Source organism: Chaetodon auriga, chromosome 12 (genome assembly GCF_051107435.1).
Source record: "Chaetodon auriga isolate fChaAug3 chromosome 12, fChaAug3.hap1, whole genome shotgun sequence".
NCBI lineage: Eukaryota > Metazoa > Chordata > Actinopteri > Chaetodontiformes > Chaetodontidae > Chaetodon > Chaetodon auriga.
Window position 1 is genome coordinate 10,263,125 of NC_135085.1, and position 20,231 is coordinate 10,283,355.

At 43.8% G+C, this 20,231-nt stretch overlaps 2 protein-coding genes across 3 annotated transcripts in view; one reads left to right on the plus strand and one right to left on the minus strand.

Annotated features, from left to right (window-relative positions):
- nsun4 (NOP2/Sun RNA methyltransferase 4) overlaps positions 1-20,231 on the minus strand; it is a 181,782-nt gene that overhangs the window by 68,164 nt on the left and 93,387 nt on the right. The gene's annotated exons all lie outside the window — the stretch shown is intronic.
- wls (Wnt ligand secretion mediator) lies at positions 227-19,222 on the plus strand. The gene is made up of 12 exons (XM_076745300.1): positions 227-638; positions 3,801-4,073; positions 7,623-7,747; positions 7,862-8,023; positions 8,201-8,337; positions 10,737-10,905; positions 15,587-15,684; positions 15,831-15,894; positions 16,566-16,709; positions 16,843-16,926; positions 17,044-17,212; positions 18,250-19,222. The coding sequence occupies exons 1-12, from the start codon at positions 533-535 to the stop codon at positions 18,357-18,359; spliced, it is 1,641 nt and encodes a 546-aa protein (XP_076601415.1). The 5' UTR covers positions 227-532; the 3' UTR covers positions 18,360-19,222.

Here is a 20,231-nt window from a genome sequence, read left to right on the forward strand (position 1 = left end):
CACAGGGCAGGTGTGCTGTCTATAGTGAGGACTGGAGGTCCATTTTAAACCACTTATTCAGCGTAAAACAACTTCACCAAACCAAAACTGCAGAACATTGCGAGGCTAAAAATCGTCCCATGAAGCAGATGGGAATGGCGCATCTATTCTCGATGTGCCTGAAGAATAGGCTGTGAAGGACACCCTCTGATCTGCCTTTAAATAGCCCGCACAACAGGGGCGCTATGACAGGCATTCAATGACACGGTAACCTGCATTAGCTGCCTGTATTGCAATGCGGTGGCGCTCCACAGATCCTCGCGGTCTGGTGTTGGCTGCTCGCGGATAAAGCGGAGTGCCGTTCGGTCATGTGATTCCTCTTTTTTTTTTTTTTCTTTCCTCCTTCGAAGTTGAAAGGCAGGAGCAGAGCGGTGGAGGGGGCCCAGCTCGCCTTCCTACTGGCCGTGGATGCAACGCATTCGTCCCTTTTTCCGCCACATTATTGTTTGTTTCTCGCTCGGTGTGATATTTTCACTCCAAGCTTTCCTGCGCAATGGCGGGGGCTATTATTGAGAACATGAGCACCAAAAAGTTGGTGATAGTGGGAGTTACTCTGCTTTTGTTCCAGGCGTTTGCCTTCATGGTCGGCGGTTTAATTGGTAAGTTTCTCCTCAATTTTCTCCTTCACTTTTCTTCACGTGCTCGGAAAACATTCGCCTCCGTGCGCGCGAGCCTGTTGAAATGCAAACGTTACCGTGTGGACGGTTGAAGTTTAAAGTTGGACTGGTCGTTTCATGTCTCCACAGCAGCCTCGGTCACTGCTTTAACAGCACAGAAAAGACGTCCGGTGCTAACTTTGAGCTGTATTTCAGCCGTTTTGACCGAGTCGTGCTCAAACAATGCGGCGCTTTGACACCAAAGCTGCGAAGTGCTCCTCCAGATAAATCACTGCTTTGTGTCAAGGTGTTCGCTGCCTGCGCGCCACAAACACTGGCTTCGTGTCTTCAGCTAAAAATAACACAGGACACCATCTTTAGTGGCTTAATTTCTGCTTTTCAACACGAGGAATGCTCTGAAATACATCCCAACCTTTTGTGTTTTTTCACTTCTTTGATCCTCATACCTCCCCTCCTCCCCCTCTTCCTCCTCCTCCTCCTCCTCCTCCTCCTCACCCCCACCTCTCGTATATAACGTCTGTCTGCTGTTTGGGGCCCCAGGCACCATCTACCTTCCTCTTACTCCTTCTTCTCCCCCTGTGTGAAGCCTCTCCTACTCCCCAAATCCCTCTCGCCTGGCAGGCAGAGCATTCATGTTTCCTCCTCTCTCCCCTCTTCCCCCAGTTTCATTTGCATTGAGACAGACAGTGGTATACACACACACACACACACACACACACACACACACACACACACACACACGTGCACACAGCTGTCAAAGTTGCATTTTTGCCTTGGAGACTGTATCAGAGTTGCTGTCAAGTTTCTTCAAATCCATCCACCCACTCACTCATATGCGCAGCAGCATCACACACACACACACACACACACACGCACACACACACACGCACACACGCACACACACACATGTGAAAGATGTCTGTCTTTCTCCCCGCCTGAATCTGAAAACCATCCTCAGCCCCCTAAACCCCAGTCTGTCTCAGTGTCCCTGCACTGTCTCACTCCCTACATGGCTGGTGATAAATTAGCTTGTGTGGTTCGTTTCTGGCTGAGATGGTTTTAATGAAGCCAGATTCCTTTGTGTTTGCTCGGTGGCCGGGGCGGCAGGGGTAATTGAGTAGAAAGGGGTTTTTCTCCCCTTGTTTCCCGACAAACCCGGGAACACGACATGGGGTCAGCCGGCTGAGGGGACAGCCATTATTCTGGACACACTGTGGTGGAGACTGGAGGAGCCGGTGTGCTTCTGGACTCACAGGGTCACCAGATAATTGAACGCCAAGGGGTTCCAGATAGAACTGGATTTAATTCAGTTTGGTGTGTCTTCTTTGTGTGTGTGTGAGTGCTTTTTACTTTGTTTTCCACAGGTGTTAACACGCTCACACAGGCAAAGATCCTTGAAGATGGCCTTGAGTTTTATGAGTGTTTGTCATCCAAAGGTTGTGTGTGTTGTCCACCAGGTGAACAGATACGATGAGATATTCAGATGCCTAACAGGGCACGAACAGCAGAAATATCCAGTCTGGAAGTATTACTCTTCACGAGTTGGTGACCTTTTCACGGTGATAGCAGCTTTGAATCTTCTTAGATATGTTGTTAATCGTTTTCATGAGCTGAATCTGGAAAATCTGGGCTTTCATGTTCACCCCTCTGAGTCAGTACTTCCCACAAGCGCCCTCGGCAGTAATTACAGCTTACGGGGGCTTCCTAGGTTCGTCACAAATGGCTTGGCACATTCAGGACTGCAGTCTGTCTCTGGGTCTTTGTTGGAGGTTTGCTCAAACAAATTGAATGCATCTACATCTATGTCTTTAGATTTAGGTGGTTTCAAGGCTGGTCGGATGACACAAGGGCTTTCATGTTGTCGTTTTGCCTGTGTGATTAGGATCACTGCCCATCATTCAAATCGTGGTATTTTGCAGAACAAATTGGCTGCATGTCCCAGCAGATGTTCAGTTCTGGTGCAGTAGGAATGTGGTATGATGGAAGTGAGCTGTGAGTCATCAGTTCCTCAGACCAAATATTCTTTTGACCTGGTTCTCTGGGTCTTGCATAACTCCAAGGCACCTGTTTGTGTTGGTGTCCTGTTCAGACTTCAAACCGCTGCAGTGAGATCTCCCACCCTGCTTTGAGACCAGTCAGATTGTTGTCTGTGCTCTCAGAGGTGTGTTGTGCCTGCTTGTTCGGTGTGCTGAGCTGACTCTGGGTAGTTCCATGTTTTTCTAATTATGAAACCTAACCTGCTCTTATGAACTTGCAGCCATTTTCACATTATCAATACCAATAGCTTTGCTTTAGTGCCACAATCACCAATACCATTATTTTCAATGTCAGTCAATGTGGAGGTTATTGTGTTTATGGCGGAGTTTCTGCTTTGATGAATGAAGTTTGAGGGAAGTTGCACATGATGAAGTGAAGTGGTTAAAGACTCTCTGGAGGAAGTGTATTTATTGTTTAACTTATGAATGGTTTTCCTTGGAAAAAGACTTGTCCCCATGTTGTTTGTTTTACCCGATGATAGAAAGTGAGGTGGAAATCCTGGTCTGCACTCAGTCAAACAGGCTCTTGTCAAAATGTCCGTCATGATCATACAAAAAACCTCCTACACCTCCACTTTCAAACCTCTCCGATGTCGTTCACGTCAGACCTCCGGTTTTTACAACAGGAGACTCAAAGTTTTTGTGTCTGCATGATAATGACACATTTTTTCCCAAGCGCCACTAAAATCCTGTGAGTGGAGACTGCAAACACCAGTCTTGTCGAGCTCATGAATCTCAATGCGTAAACAGTGTAATTGGTGCCTGAGAGCTTTCGGGAATTTTCCCTCCCAATCACTTCAGAGGGAGGGAGCCTTGCTATCAGGCATTTTCTAAACAGTGTTCAAAGTAATTGCCAAAGTGTTTGGACTGGATCTGGCTCCAGTCCAACCTGTTGATTCTTCATAATGGTCGCTAAGATATTAATATTGTCCTTGCACAGTTTAATCCAGAGGGTTCAAGTTTTATTTATTGATTTCTACTCAAACTTTTTGTGTGATTTATTAGTTTGAGGGGAAATTGCCTTGGCAGGACCTTGAAACACTTTGCTGCTGTATTTCAATATGACACCCAGACTAACATCTCTCCCACATTGCTTTTGTCTCCCCAGCTCCCAGCCCCACCTCAGCCATCCACTATTTGGCCACCAAGTGTGTGGACACGGTCAAGCACCGGCAGGAGACAAAATGGTTCATGCCCTGGGGTCCGAACCAATGCGACAAGATCCGGACCTTCGACGAGGCCATGGCCAAGAAGATTGAGGCCAACAACATAGTTTTTGCAGTCCACATTCCTCTGCCTAACAAAGAGATGAGCCCCTGGTTCCAGTTCATGCTGGTCATCCTGCAGTTTGACATCGCATTTAAGATGTACAACCAGATAGGTGAGAACCATGACTGTTTTTTTTTTTTATTTCTCTCCTCCAGGACACGGCTTTCAAGATGAAGCCGAGGAAGAAAGTCTAACATAATGTGCACATGCTGGGTGTTAAAAGATTCTTAGGAGAACTGAAAGCCATTTAGGTGATAATGAACAAAGTAACCATTGCTTGCTTAATTGTGTTTCAGTGTGTGTGTGTGTGTGTGTGTGTGTGTGTGTGTGTGTGTGTGTGTTTTTTCCGAGTTCAGTCAACATGTCTTTTATTTCCGTGCAATCTGAAGCAAATATTCGCACAGGCACGATGTGATCAAACCTCTGAAATATTCACCATTGTCACTTCCAATCAGTCACAAATCCAAGGGCAGAGTGGTTCCATCTTACCAGTAGTACTTGTTCTTTCTTATTCCTGTGAGATGTGGTGCTTGGATGTTGTCTTGAGTTCTTATTTCAGTCTATTATGGCGAACGCTTGAGGAAACCACAGAAATGCCTTTTTTTTTTCTTTTTTCAGTAGATTGGATTTCTGTTACACTGAAAGGCACCAAACAATGATAGATGTCCTGCTGGTTGGTCTCTATAGACACCCCCTTGGGGGTTTGGGCTTGTGAGACAGGTATAAAGAGAGATGGGGGTAATCTGGACCTGTCTGTTGTTATTTGCCTCTGAGCAACGAGATGTCATATTATCCAATCCTGAGACCTACAACCAAATGATTTCCATACTTTGGATATGAGGTTATCCCAGTTTAATGGACCTCATCAGTTTTCAACAACTGTCAAACGACACTGTTGTGAAATGTATCTGTGATGTGAAAATGTATCTCGAATGAGAGGAAAAGGGGGAGGGGGAGGGAGACAACTGGCATCTTGGAGAAGACAGGGTTTGGTATCCTGGTAGGGGGCTTTGGATCCTGAAAGAAGGGATTAGAGTCGATGATGTGAACGTCTAATAAGTGACTGCATTACCAGGAGAGCCTGGCAAAGGAGTTTTGACTCTCAATGACATCTTTTGCTTCATGCAAGCTTTGCAGCTGTGATATAAAGTCATGTCTAAACTGGCAAATGCCAGTAAACCTTGATACACATCCACCTGAGGGCAGTTTGTAATCAGCAGAACAGTAATAGGTGTAATTGTGTCACTCATCAAATGGCATCAAACTCAGAATAAGCCTGTCTTTGCAGAAATCAACGAGGCTGATGAGGTCAAACGTTAACATGTGTGTTGTCTTTGTGCTGTTTTCAGTGGAGCGTATGTCAGAAAGAATGAGCGACGTATCACATTGTTATATTTCTGTTTTACACAGCGGCCCGAATGTTTTGGAGTTGGGGTTATAATAATGTCGAGAACAAAAAGTTTGAAAGTTTGTGGTGTGATGTTGTATGACCCAGCCTTTCTGTAAAGGCCTGTCTAAACAGCCGTGTGACAGTGGTGGTCTGTTGATCAGCATCATTTGCTTGCTCACATTCTTGGCCTGAGCAGAAATGTGTTGGGGGGCTGTGAGCTGTTTACTGCTTGGCTGCCAGACAGACGAGTCGGTGAGTCAGCCTGGACCACAGACATGTCTTTCTGCCAGATGCCACAGACTCATTTTGATCTTTCTGAGCTACATGAGGTGCTGTGAGAACAAGTGGATGTCGAGGGAGCAGAGTGCTGTCGATGCTGCGTGCAGCAGAAACCAGCCAGTGCTGCAGGAGAGGGATTCCTGCTTGAAACGGGCTGTTTGAGATCTGTTCATCTTTGATTTTTCTGTATTATCCTGAGACAAGGTGTGCTACTAAAACATGCCAAAATGTACAAACTTCAGGTTGTTGTGTAGTAAGAATAGAGGCAAAAGTCTCACTGCATGCCTTCTAATTTTACGAGACTACTACTGCTGTCTTGCCCTCCAAAAGTGAGCAGGATATCCTCTCAGATTTAGTTCTTAAAGATGACTCTTCTTGCTCATTTGATGCAAAATGACATCCAGCAGTATATCAGGACCTTAAAGAAATACTGGTTGTCTTTGCTTTTCAGTTCAGTTAAAAAATATACATGATGACTTTTATTCACTCCATCTGTGAGTAGCCAAACCTGAACAGATTGGATAGGATTCATACGCCTTGACCTGAGTTAATACCAGATTCAGAAATGATAAATCTCTACTAAACTCCGGCCTCGAACACGGTGAAGTCAGATCTTCCATAATGACCAAAATGGCGTCCTCTCCTGTGTCTGGATCCTGACCACAGTGCTCTTTGAAAAGACAGGCCGCTTCTGTTCTGCAGCCATGTGACACAAGGCCGTCTCTTCCTTGACTACCTTATCTGTGTAACAATGTACGTCGCAGGGAAGAGCTTCGCCCTTATTAACCACTCCACCCACCTGCCCCACTCCACCCCGGCACCAGGCACCTCTTGGCCTGCGTCCAGCAATAACACAGCTGTTGAGGAGGCTTAGTTTCCGTGGCGATGGCCGCTGGACTGGAGTGGAATGTTTGCACGAAGTGATCTGACATCGGAGGGCGACGGGCTCGACCAATGGCAGAGCGGAGGGCATTACAGAGACAGTCTGCTGCCAGTTCTCATCTGGTTCCCTCTCCCCCTCCTCGACTACTTTTTTTTTTTCCTTTCTCACAGCACAGGCCACTGGGTTTCTTTCTCTTCATTCCAGCTGGTTTCATAACGGTACAAGAGGCACTCTGGAGGGCTGGAGGAGAGAACACTTGGCTTTGTAATGTGATCTAAAGATGCCGTTTTAATAGCTTGGCTTTGGATGTTTTTGTTGGATTCTCTGGGCTGGGCTGTTGGAGGCCGGCTCAAGGTCTTGTTGGAGTTTGTCAAGTAGGAAGTAACCTAGATTTGGCTCGCTGTGGAAAGCAGACTGAGCCGCTGAATATGTTTACATGCTGAGAAATGATGCTGTTAATGTTGCTGTTTCAGATTCAGTCAAAGTGGCAAGACCACATTAACACTCAGATAACTTAGCCTTGTATAAACATGTTTTGTTTTAGAAAATAGAGCCATCTTGAATGAACAGGATGATCCCTTTGACGGACATTAGTGAGAAGTGAAGCTCATCCATCCTCATTTTCCTGACATTGGACCACTCTGGAGTACATTAGCATGTGAAACATTAGCATGTTACCTGACCATGAGCCTTTCAGATCGTAGTGGGGAGAGTCAGCATGTCACTGCTGGTGGTGTTGTCACTTTGTTGGTATTCTAGTTAAAAGGCCACGACCGTCTGTCATCAGGACTTAATTTCACCCCGTCACTGGGATAATAGCAGCCAGCAGAGTTGTGAAGTAAGGACGTATAACGGGCGTAGAAAATCAGACCAACATGAATGTCTTCCTCAGTGCTTTTCCCCATTCTAACATAAATTCTCTGTTCTGTGAGCGCTGTGTAATTCTTAAAGATGTCATGATTTCTGGTCCCAGCTCAAGTCTAAATCATAACACTGCTTTAAATCAGGGATGTTTATTGACATATGTGCATACTCAAAGTCTTAAACAATGTCTAGTAAATGTTTGCATTTGTGTGAAAGTGAAGTACTGCTTTGGTCATTCTTTGCAGTGGATGGAGCGATGGTCACCATCGATGTGGGCCTGGCCTACAGAGATGACACAGTCAGCGAATGGACAGAGATGGCTCACTCGTTTGAACAGAGGAAGCTCGCCTGCAACTTCACGACTAGCAAGGTATGAAAATGACACTCACCATCACGCATCTTTCATGCATCTTCATTATTATTACAGGCATTTAAAGTTGAATGCGTTTTAAACCAGATATTCTGTGTTTCTGGGTGTTTCCAGACCTTTGAAAACGAGGGACGTTACTACGAGTGTGACCTGCTGCCCTTCATGGAGGTCGGCAGCGTGGCCCATAAGTACTATCTTCTCAACATCCGCCTGCCTGTCAACGAGCGTAAGAAGATCAATGTGGGGATTGGAGAAATCAAAGACATTCGTCTTGTTGTAAGTTGGTTTCAGATTGGGACCTGTGTATTTTAAGCATTTTGGAGCTCCTATTTGAACTATGACAGAGACACACTGGGCCATTGAGTGATATGGTGTTGGCTTTAGCCCTTGTTTGCCAATAAGAAGATACACCAACACAAATAGTTGACTGATGGTGTTTCATTCTCCTCCTAGGGCATCCATCAGAACGGAGGCTTCACCCAGGTGTGGTTTGCCATGAAGACATTCCTCACACCCAGCATCCTCATCATTATGATCTGGTACTGGAGACGAATCACCCTCATGAGCCGACCGCCTGTGCTGCTGGAGAAGTAAGGATTCATCTGTGTAGTGGTGTCTTGTGTTCACCGCATTTATTTTTAGAAAATTATACCTTTTGCCGTGAGTAATGCCTACAACTAAGAACTAAAGATTTACATTTATATGAATGGTGCTTGTTTGAAGACACGTCCAGGAACTGCAGTAATGATTTCATTAAGGGCCGCAAAGGCTCTGCATCAGTGTTTCTACTGGGTGAAGGCACAGATTAACTATGGATGACGTGCAAGTAGGGCATGCTATGTCTGTGCGGTGAAGGTCAAAGACCACTGAAGGTGTTTATCAAGCATCTGAGGAGGAATGTTATCTAGGACCATCAGCAGGTTGTAAATGCATGTTAAATTGTCAGTAAGTGGCATAATCAAACAAATCTGTGAAAATGGGGAAATGAGTTTCTGATTTCGAAACAGATTTCATCTGAAATGTATGAATATATCAGGGTGGAGGGAGGGGGGCTCAAAACCTGAGATATTTGTGTTCATTCCATAACCAAACCCCATGAAGGTTTAGAGCAGCAAATGCAGGTAGTTCGCCTGCAGCAGATAGTGTGAACGTCATGCTGTGGAAAGTTGAAGCTTTGCTCAGAGCTCAGTGTTTGTCTAACCCCCCGCCGTGCTGGGAAGACAGATCACTAAGAGGCGGCGTTCTGTGCCACAGGAAGCGCCTGGCGAAGCGTGAAACGCGTTACAAAATCTGCAAGCTAGCACTCAGCCGACACATGCTGCACACACACACATTCAGGACAGCTCACCCACATGTGCGTGTGTGCACACACACAGTCGATGTCTCTCTCCTTGCCTCTGTATCTTCCGGCTCACAGCTCTTATTCCCAAACGACCAGCAGGATCTGAGGAAGTGCGACTCGTACCCTATTTGTGGACAGCGGATGATTTTTTCATGCTGTAAAAGCTTCACCAGACTCTCCTGTCGTGCTCGTCCACAGAGGTGTCAGAAAGGAAAACCTCAGACTTCCTCCAAACATAGAGGACAGATGTGAGCGGGAACTCTCTGTGTGGAAAATGGCCTCAGATTATATCACTCCTAAAATGGGGAAACCCTGAGATATTCCACATACACATCCATCATCTTCACTGTGTGACACCAGAAACTTCTGTTAAAACTGCAAAATGAGAAATGTTCTGCGCTCCGCAAAAGCAGCTTTGCAACACTTTGCATTGACTTCACAGCAGGGAAAGCACATGTGGCATTAATAACATTTGCGATGGCTCTGTTCAGTGAAACGTGTCGGTGAGTTAGCGTGCACACTAACAGGACCCAGGAACTGGCTCACCCAAACAGGACACAGACATGATTAATGTTATTAGTTACACCTTTGCTTTTCCTGCCATCACATGTCAGAAGGTCGCGTGCACGCAGCATCTACATTAACTTCAGATGTTCAAACCAAGCCCTTTTTCCACACGCACACGCACACACACACACACGAAGATACGGGCCTCAGCTCTCCTGTCTGTGCTGGTGGTGCTCAGGACACATTCCCTGCATACCAGTCAACGTGGTTTCACTCTGTTCGCTGACGAGCTGTCTGCAGTGGAGCGGCTCAGAAGCTGTGTTTCATTACTTACATTCATTTCCTGGAGACTTAGCCTAACCATAGCCGTAAGCACTACTTGCCTAACCTTAACCCCGGTCTCAGTATCCTTAAATGTAATGATTTACATAATAGGGACCTGCATTTTGTCCCCACAATGTGAGGAATACATGGGCACACACACACGCACACACTGTAGCTCTGTTTTGCCCTCGTCGCTGTCTATTTACGATCCTCCTTTCATCTCCGGGCGGCATGCAGGGACCTGCTGCACACTCTTGGAAGGCGAGCTCTGTTCCTGCTTTCTGTAGGCTGATTGTTCTTAACTCATTCACCTCTTGGGTTGAGGGGGGGGCGTAATGATGAGACTTGTTTGGAAAGGTAGTGAATTATGTAGAGTTGGATAGGTCAGTGGGGACACGCTGTGCTTGTAGCTGAATGGATAATCTAATCAATAATGTCCCAAGATCTAATGATCCTGCTTCAGCACACACAGATGTAGCTTCGCTCTGAAACACACATTGTGTCTGTGTAAAGATTCAAGTGGAAAGCCTGCCAATAAAAGTGACCCTACGTTTTCATCTGCCAACAATGTTCAACATTACATTTTCTGATATGCAAAATAGCTTGTTTAATCTCATCCTTTTCTTTCCTCAGCATATTCACATGGTTGCTAACGCTGCAGGGGTTCCACTGCTGTAGTTATTCCTCTGAAAATAGAACTAATTCATCATCAACATGCATTATTATTATTGTATATTTAAACACATCGAGGTTGGCATTCGTGATGCCATGAATGTTGGTCATAATGTAGTTTTAAGACTGTATCTGCCCCCTCAGGGTAATCCTGGCTCTGGGCATCTCCATGACGTTCATTAACATCCCAGTGGAGTGGTTCTCCATTGGCTTCAACTGGACATGGATGCTGCTTTTTGGAGACATCAGGCAGGGCATCTTCTACTCCATGCTGCTCTCCTTCTGGATCATCTTCTGCGGGGAGCACCTCATGGTACTGTACATGGCACCTTTTAACTTAGTGTTTGACATTTTGCTGACTGACCTGGAGGCTTGCCTACTAACTGCCATCTCACAGGCATGTAGTGCAGTACCGGTCCGCCTCTTCCTCTTCCTCAGTCCATGTTAATATAAAACACAAAGCCTTTTACATCCTTTGAGAGGATAACAGTGTATGTATGTGCAGATAAACATTGCATCTCGATGCTCATCAATCTGCGAGCCAAATATTCAGTGCCTTTAAAAGTATTTAACCCTCCTTGGACTTTTTAATGTTTTGTTGTTTTATGTAATTCTTTTTTTCTTTTTTAATCAGGGAGGAGCATACAAAATCTGTTTAGTACAATTACACACACAAAAAAGAACAAAACATGTACCATAAACATGTGGCACACACACCACTTGTACAACTACACCAAAATATCTTCTCCCATCTGTTATTCTCCCTTTCATTTTACATTGTGCAAAATAAGAACATCTGAACAACGGATGTCGCACTTCGTCATTCTTAGATTTCATGAACACTTCTTTGCCAGCCAATCTCAATATAAATGATAATGATTGACTAAATCTGAGCCACACATCCTCCAACAGTTTGTTCCACCACCTTGATGTCTCTTCTGGGCAGGGCTAATAAAGAATCTGATAATAGTCTTCCAACCAAACTCGCACCAGCTGTGTGAAGCTGTGGTTTTCCATTGTAATTTACAAATGCTTTCCCATTCGTCCTCAGGTATGACCACATCTCCCTCCCTTTCCCATCTGCGTTTAATATGCAGGGTGTGTGAGTTTAAAGAATCTTGGAAACTTTTGTATAATCTAGATATTATTTTACATCCACTCCCAGATTCATAAGTTGAAACAAAAACCTTCAGGATGTCACTTCTTAGTTCCTCCGCCATTATTTTATTTAATCGATGCCTTACTTGTTGGTATCTGAAAAAATCTTGTTTCTCTAAACCATATTCTCTTTTGAGATCTTCAAAACTTTTCACAGACCCATTGTGTATGAAGTAACAGTAAGCCGTTAAACCTCTTTCCATCCATATTTCAAATCTATCTGTCTCATTTAGAATAAAATCCATGTCATATGCACACCAACGTAATATGTTTACTGCACCCTTTAAATTGTATTTTCTAACTACTTTGTGCCAGATTTTAAGTGTTGTTTTTATCCATGGGCTGTTTTTATATGTTAGACTGTACGTTTTTTTTTGTCAGCCATTGCAGCCTGTGTAGGTGGACCCACAGATCCTCCCTCCTCTGTTTCCTTCCACCTGACCCTGAACTGCGGGTCACAGAGATACACCAAGGATCTCATCTGAGCCACATAGTAGAAACCTTTTAAACTTGGCAGGGCCATTCCCCCTGTGTCTTTTGATAATTGCATTACTTTGAATTTTATTCTTGGTTTTTTACCCATCCAGATATATCGAGAAATGAATTTCTGCCATTCAGTGAACTGTTGATCACTTATTTCAATTGGCAGCGATAGGAAGAGATACAACAGGTGGGCCAAACCACCATTTTAACCGAATCAATCCTCAAGGTTAGACTGAGAAAAGGTAAGTGATTCCCTCTGGAGATGTCAGACTTAATGTTAAGGTTGAGAGGGATATAGCTGGCTTTAAATAATTTTGTAATATCTTGGGTAAGATTAATTCCCAGATACTTCATTGATTTCTTGTTACAGTTAAGACTATATTTAGTTACTAAATCATCTGGTGGGTTAAAGTTAAAAGTCATAGCCTGGGGTTTCTGGATATTTATCTTATAGCCTGATAATTGACCAAACATATCCATCGATGACATTAAAGTTGGTAGAGATGTAGAGGGTCGTGATAAAAAAATTAATATGTCATCCGCGAACAAAGATATTTTGTGTTCCTGTCCTGCTCTATTTATACCCTTGATCTGCTTGTTTTGCCTAATATATTGACTGAGAGGTTCTATAAAGAGGGCAGAAAGGAGTGGAGAGCAGGGACAACCCGCCTACAAGACCGCTCCAAAACAAAGGAATTTGAGAGGCTGCCATTTATTTTGATTCTTGCTGTTGGATTATTATATACAGCTTTAAATGCCTTGATAAGAGGATCGTGAAAACCAAATTTATCTAACACCTTATACAAAAAAGTCCATCTTACCGAGTCAAACGCCTTCTCTGCTTCCAGTCCCATCAACATAGCTTGTGTCCTGTTTTGCTGGATATGCCACATAATGTGTAGCGTCCTCCTCAAGCTGTCTTGGGTCTGTCTCTGGTGGATAAATCCAGTCTGGTCCAGATGATTAAGAGATGGCAAGAGTTTTTCAATTCTTCTCGCCAATATTGACATAAAAATTTATAACCTAAATTTAACACTGAGATGGGTCGAAACTGTTTACAATCTAATGTATCTTTGCCTTCCTTTGGTATTACTGAGATTTTGGCTTGCTTCCATGAGGGGGGAATATCTCCCTTTTTGAGTGCCCCATTACATACCTGGCACAGTTTAGGAATTAACTGTTCCTTAAAGGACTTATACCATTTGGCTGTGAAGCCATCTGAACCTGGACTCTTTTGTGGTTTGAGTCTTGATATTGCTGCCTTGACTTCTGTTTCAGTGATATCCACTATCAGGACTTTATTTTGTTCTTGTGTGCTTGTGGGAAGATTCAGAGATTCAAGAAAACTCTTCACCTCCTCTTCGTTATCCAGCTTTGGTTGTGAATATAATTCCTTGTAGTAATCTTCAAAACTTTGTTGAATTTGCTGTATTTTCTTAGTTTGAAGACATCTTATTAACGGTAGCGTCTGCCTGTTGTTTCTTCAGTTTTTATGCTAATAATTTCATTGCCTTCCTTCCTGCCTCATAGTACCCCTGTTTTAGAAATACCAGTTTCTTTCTAACCTCTTCCGAGTATATCTCATCTATGTTTTATCTAATTCATTTTGAGTGAGTGGATGTAAAATGTGACTGTCAAACAGAAAACTTGAGATCATGTGTCTGTATATGCGTCAACTCGTATCCAACTTATTTAAATAATAATGCAAACTAAATATTACCAGTATAAGTTCATGTTAAAACCTAGAAATAGAAAAATAGATGTTTTCTGGAAAAAGGTTTCTCATCTCACTGTCATTTGTGTCCAGGAAACACTGTTCTTTGCAGGATGGCCTCTGGACAGAGGACACGTGAAGACGTATGAGAGCTGTGTATCAGCCACCAAAATCCCCCCTGACCCTGACCTTCATCCCGCAAATAACTCGCAGGTCATCCTCATGTGACGTCTGTTAGTCAGCCTGGATTGGGGCAATCATGGAGATGGTCAGACATTTTTCTCACTGAACAGAGGGACCATTAACTTGACGACCTCTTTGATGAGCTCCATGTCTGCCTCAGACAGGATGACGGTCTCTTTGCTGCTCCTCTGGACGACGGCGCGTTCTGTCTTGTGGGCTGCTCCCACTTGCTTATGCAAAAATGATTCATTTGCTTCTTGATGTTGATTGATGCCTTGACTAGTAATGTTCTTTGCTTTGTCTCTTCCTAAACCTCTCTGCTTTGGTCTCAAGGTCCAACCCCGGCTCACTCAAACTAGATAAAGTCTTGTGTTTGTCTCATTGTGCGCTCTTGTTTGTGGCACCTGCTCTTTAGTCACCCCGTCTCTGGATATGTAGTGCTGGTGGTGTAATGTTCCAGTCAGTTGTGCTTGACATCCGTTCATCAGTGCCTCAGTCTGAGTCGCAACTACACTACAGTAGGTGTAGTCACAAATCCTTTACATTCAGTACAAGTAGGATTTCATTAATTGGCCTGTGTCAAAGTCAACATTAATAGACCTTCTATAGCCTCTGTCACTTATATCTTTGCATATCTGGGCACTGCAACGTTCCCCCATGCTTCTTTGCTTCACTGCTAAGCTTTGCCGTGTTGCATGGAGTGAACAAACTGAAGTCCTGCCACAAGTTCTGAACTGTACTGAGGCACTCATTTTTGTCCACCTCCACAAGACTTCCACGACCTACTGCACAGAGCGTCTCTGTGTTTTGACCTCATCTGACCATAAAACCATCGTCTGCATTGTTTCAGTGTTGTTTTCCAACGCTGGCAGTTGAAAAGAAGGGTTGAGGTCAGGGGCAGGTGAAGCACCAAGACAACCATTGCTATCTGCTGTCCTTCCCATCTCAGCTTTCAGAGTGGCCACTGTGGCCTCCCTCACTCGAGCCCTTGCACTGACTCATACTTGTATTTTTCATTTCAGTTTTTCTTTTTGTCTTGCTGAAGTGTTGAAATGTCTAGATTATGCAAGAGTTGTCTGAAAAATCCAATGTATGTATGCTCTACGCCTGCTTAAACACGAAGATCGTCCAAGGGGCTGAATGCTTTCAAAGCCACTGTATATTTTGATGCTGTCGTCAGTATCACTGAACAATGACGTATAGAAGTCAACCCACAATTTCTGGCTTTTTCCATCTTATTTCTACCAATATTTGTGTCTCCTCCGCTCACACCAGGTTGCAGGTGTGTCTTCAGATCTTAACCGCACTACATTTCTAATCCGTACTCTGATACCTTGTGCGGTTTTAATGGATGCATCTGTGCCAAGAAGGATGTTGGTCATAGTGGACTTGTGCCATCTGTGATCTATGAAATGCGACACAGTGTCTTAAAGTCTGTTTTGTCCTCTTCTCTCAGGACCAGACAGAGAGGAACCGTTTCTCAGTCTACTGGAAGCAGGTCGGACCCATCGTGTTCGGCTCCTTCTGCCTCTTTATCTTTGACATGTGTGAGAGGTGAGACCACACTTCTGTCCTTCACCTTTTACAACAAGAGACTCACTTTACCTCCACATGCTGTGTGTATCATCTGCTTTAGTCATGAAATGTTGTGTCGCACTCAGATGAGGAAACGTACAGATTGTTGTTTTTGTTTTCACCAGAGGGGTCCAGCTGACAAACCCGTTCTATAGCATCTGGGCATCTGATGTAGGAACTGAGCTTGCTGTATCCTTTTTTTAAAACCACATTTGATGACAGAATCAGAAACAGAGCGAACAACTTGTCCTGACAGGATGTTAATAATATCCCTGCTTTGTTCCTGTTTTTGGTTTCATCTTCAGGCTCAGGTTATAAAGGATGAATGCCATGTTTCTAGTTCTTGCAGTGCATGTATGAGAGAGTCCTCTCGATGGCTTTAGCGTGAACTGGAAGCTGATGAGAAATAATTCAGTAATGCCATATGTGAAAGCATTGCCCAGGGTCTCGGGATGATGCGTTTATGTGTGTGTACCGGTGTGTTTGCCTTGCTTGCCAAGCTGAGCAATGCAAGATTCATCAGCACACCTCTTCAGAAACAACTGCCAAACAGTCTTTGCTCCCTTTTCCGAGTCCCATCAGAAGGAAACGCCTGCTCCATGTTCCTGACGCTCAGTGGTCTGATGAAGACATTTGGTACAGTGTCTCTAACCAGGGTCATCAAATCTTTATAAGGCCACCGCTGACATGTCTCTGCTGTGCCTCCTGCTGCAGTCAAGCCTGCTCAGGTTTTATTAATGGCCTTACAATTGAAGTTATTACATCTTCCACATTTTCTGTACAGTGTGCACCACCTCTCTGCAGGCACACTCTTTAAGAAGAGTGTTGTTGGGTCGTTTCTTTGACTGCTGTCGCCTCAGATGGCATTCATAATTGTGGCAGGGATCTGCGCCTGTCTCTACTTCCTCTTCCTCTGCTTCATGGTGTTTCAAGTCTTTCGCAACATCAGTGGTAAGAGGATGTCCCTGCCTGCCATGTCCAAGGCCAGACGCCTGCACTACGAGGTGTGTCTTCATCTGCCAACTTTGTGTTTCTAATTCTTCTCATTATTACCAATAAAACCCAGTAAAGAAGGATTTCTCTGCTACAAGAAGGATGTGTTTTTGTTACTAACCCATCCCCTTCATCGCCCTTTAGGGTCTGATTTTCAGATTCAAGTTCCTCATGCTGGTCACTCTGACCTGCGCTGCGATGACCGTCATCTTCTTCATCATCAGTCAGGTGAGTGACATAAAACAGAAGCTATGTCCTCCACAGTAAAGGACTATTTAGGGGATAATTGGTGACATTTTTTCTTAACAGTAAACATAAAAGCATTTGTATTTCGTCTGCGCCCAGGTGAATGAAGGCCACTGGCACTGGGGAGACCACACGGTGCAGGTGAACAGCGCCTTCTTCACTGGCATCTATGGCATGTGGAACCTGTACGTCTTCGCCATCATGTTCCTCTACGCGCCGTCTCACAAACGCTATGGAGACGAGCAGTCGAGTGGCCAGTGCATCACCGGTAACTACATATTTCTGTTAGCTTTCTAAAGAAATGTGATGGCTGGGAGCGTCTGTTAGAAATGCTTTAATGCTCTCTGTTTGTTTGCAGTGAGTTAGGATGAAACTTCAGAGCTCAGCCACTGCAGCAGTTAAGTCTTTGATATACGCTGGACACAGAAATGTGTATATTAGATAATATAACAGTAGATATGTTTTTGTTTTTATTTCTGCATGAAATTGTCCTAATGTTTTAATATATCAGTTGGTTAGATGGGTCTGTTTGATTCAGCCCAGAGTGAGATTGTTACTTGTTGATGTCCAGGAATGTAAAAATCCAGCAGGCTCAATATTGCTCTAATTATAGTAATGATTTAATAATTATTGCAGTTTTTGCATTAGTTGCCTCTAAGTGTTGCATGAATAAACGTTCTCCTTCTGTTAAAGTTATTGGATAAATTTCAGTCGCTCTCACTTCACTCTGTTGAGGGAGTAAGTGGCTGTAAAGCTGCCTATTCATGCAAAGTTTGTTTTTGGAGGAAGGGGTGGTGGTGATTCAGAAGGACCCAGATTCCCAGGGGAAAGAAGTGTCTCTTTGGCCTGAGACTGATTCTAATGGACACCAGGCTTCCTTCCAGACAGAAGGGAAAGGAACAGTGAAGAGAGGGTGGGGGAGGGGAGGGGGTGGAGAGTGGGGAAGTAATGAAAACCATCCATCCATCTCCTGACGTCAGTGACACCAAGAGAGAAAAAGAGGGTTTGAAGTTCTGGAAGCTTTCCCTGAAGTGCGTCAGCCGATCTCATGGGAGGGGCGCCTCTCTCCAAGTTTCAGTCTCTGTGTTGATTTACTTTATCAGAGTTTCACTTCTGTTTCGAACAAGCTGAAAGTACTCATGTTAATGAAATTCAGCTAAACCAATTGGATGTGCGGTGGATCATTGTAATGCAAAGGAATGTGCACAGTGAGAACTCGAGCAGTGAGATGTTGGCTCTTAACGTTTTGTATTCAGTTCATATTAGTGATCATTTTGGTGTTGATGATGTTGCGTCTGTGTGCAGGAGATGCTGGTGGAAACAGTGGGGAGGACATCCAGCTGACTACTACCATCACCCATGTTGATGGCCCCTCTGAGATCTATAAGATGACTGGAAAAGAAGCCCAGGAGTAGATTTCACACTGTAAGACTGTAAGCCTCCCTCTACCACCTACTGCCCCAGCGATCCCCTCCGTCGTGTGTAACCAAGCAGGCTTCTCTCTTTACGCCTCCTCCGGCTCCAACCCCCCCCCCCCCCCCCCCCCAGTTGTGTGGCTTGTTACGTGCCACCCTGCTCCCAATTCTATCTGTCGAGCCTGAATGTTATCAACACTCCTATCAGTCCTTTTCATTTCATGGTGGATTTTTTTCTTACATTTCATACTTTATGTGAACAATGTTGTGTTTGTAGATGTTGCACAACGCTTTTGACACCAAAAAAAAAAAAAAGATTAGCGTGTAAAGAAAAGCGTTCCTTGGTGGTCAGAAGTTGGTTGTGGCAGCCGTCACACTCCTGTTTTTAAAGTCCAGCGTGGTGAAACTGAAATGTTCGTAAAGACCTGAGCTTTTGACAAAGATGGACAGCAAGAGTTTGTGGATACATTTTAGCCACTGTGCTTTGTTTTCTGCTTAATTACCTGTTATATACCCAGTGAAGGCCTTAGAGCTTGTCACATACATAATCTTCCATAGAGAGTAGATCATGTTGAGTACTGCTGTCATAGTCTTTGAGGTGATGGAGATCTTTTTTTTTTTATATCACTGTGGGAAATGTACAGACCACATAGCCACTTTGGGAAATGCATACTTGTATGTTCATTATGTTACAATGTAGATATCTATTTTTTATAAAGTGCTTGTTTTCAACTTCACAAAATATATGCATCATGCTCTATCAATGTTTTTGAAGTTGACTGTAGCCTGTCATACATTGTTCTTAGTTTGTTTTTGCTTTTTATGCTAATTTAAATAAATAAAAAAAAGCCTTTTACTTAATACCCCTGTGTATTGTCATAGTGTTTGCTCTTCATGACTGAATCATATATTCTGTATAAAAGTCCCAATGTTTAGTCTTATTTGTCAGTGATATAAAGAGAAATTAAACCACGGAAAGGGAACGCCACTTCAGTAACTCTCCAATGATTCATACTTTACTGAATATACAATAAAAAATGAGACTTTGTATGAGTGTTTTTTGCGATAGACAGTTCAAACACCTCTGCTGCAAAGTTCTGCGTGCCTGAAAACGAACATGTATTCGTAGGTAATGATAATAGGGAGAGAGCGCCCCCACAAGGCTCATAGCAGAACAGCAAACCTTCTTTCACGTCTCTCATCTGTCAAGCTAGCCAGAGAGACGTAGTGTCAGACAGGAAGTTGTGTCTTTGCTGCTTTTCAGTAACATTCTGAGAACGATATTTGGGAGATTACCTGCTTTATAGTGCTACCTCAAAAGGGGGAAAACAGTAATATAGTAAACACAGTTTTCATGTACTCTTACAAGAGTTTTCTCTTTGGGAGGCTTTGCAAATACTGCTTGACATTACAGAGGGAAATCCACCGCATGTATTACACAAATGCATATTCCTGTCATCTCCATCTTAAACTTTCACTGTAAACATGGAATCAGCGCATACAGTATCTTACACGTTGTACTGCTTTTGTGAAGTTAAAAAACTGTACACTCCTGTACAACTCTTCACTGGGGGTGAGAGGGTAACATGGGACAGAAGGTGGGAAGGGGAGGAGCACTGGGACACAGGACTCATATTTTTCTCTATTCTATTGTATTTTATTACCTTTTTACCTGTATTGCTTTGAGCTGCTGGAACTCCAATTTCCCTGAGGGGTCCTCCCAAAGGGATCAATAAAGTGCAATATAATCTAATCTAATCTAGTCTAGGAGTTATTGCCTTGTGTCAGGATTCAGTTTGACAGTACAGTGCATACAAAATTATTATTATATAATAATTTATTATTTTGCACTTTTAACTTACTTCGATAACC

Bases quoted from the DNA above. Each gene is read 5' to 3' on its own strand.
- wls (XM_076745300.1), top strand. From the start codon at position 533: ATGGCGGGGGCTATTATTGAGAACATGAGCACCAAAAAGTTGGTGATA. The intron at 10,906-15,586 runs GTACTGTACATG...CTCTTCTCTCAG, and splicing joins TCTGCGGGGAGCACCTCATG to GACCAGACAGAGAGGAACCG. The intron at 16,710-16,842 runs GTGTGTCTTCAT...ATCGCCCTTTAG, and splicing joins CCAGACGCCTGCACTACGAG to GGTCTGATTTTCAGATTCAA.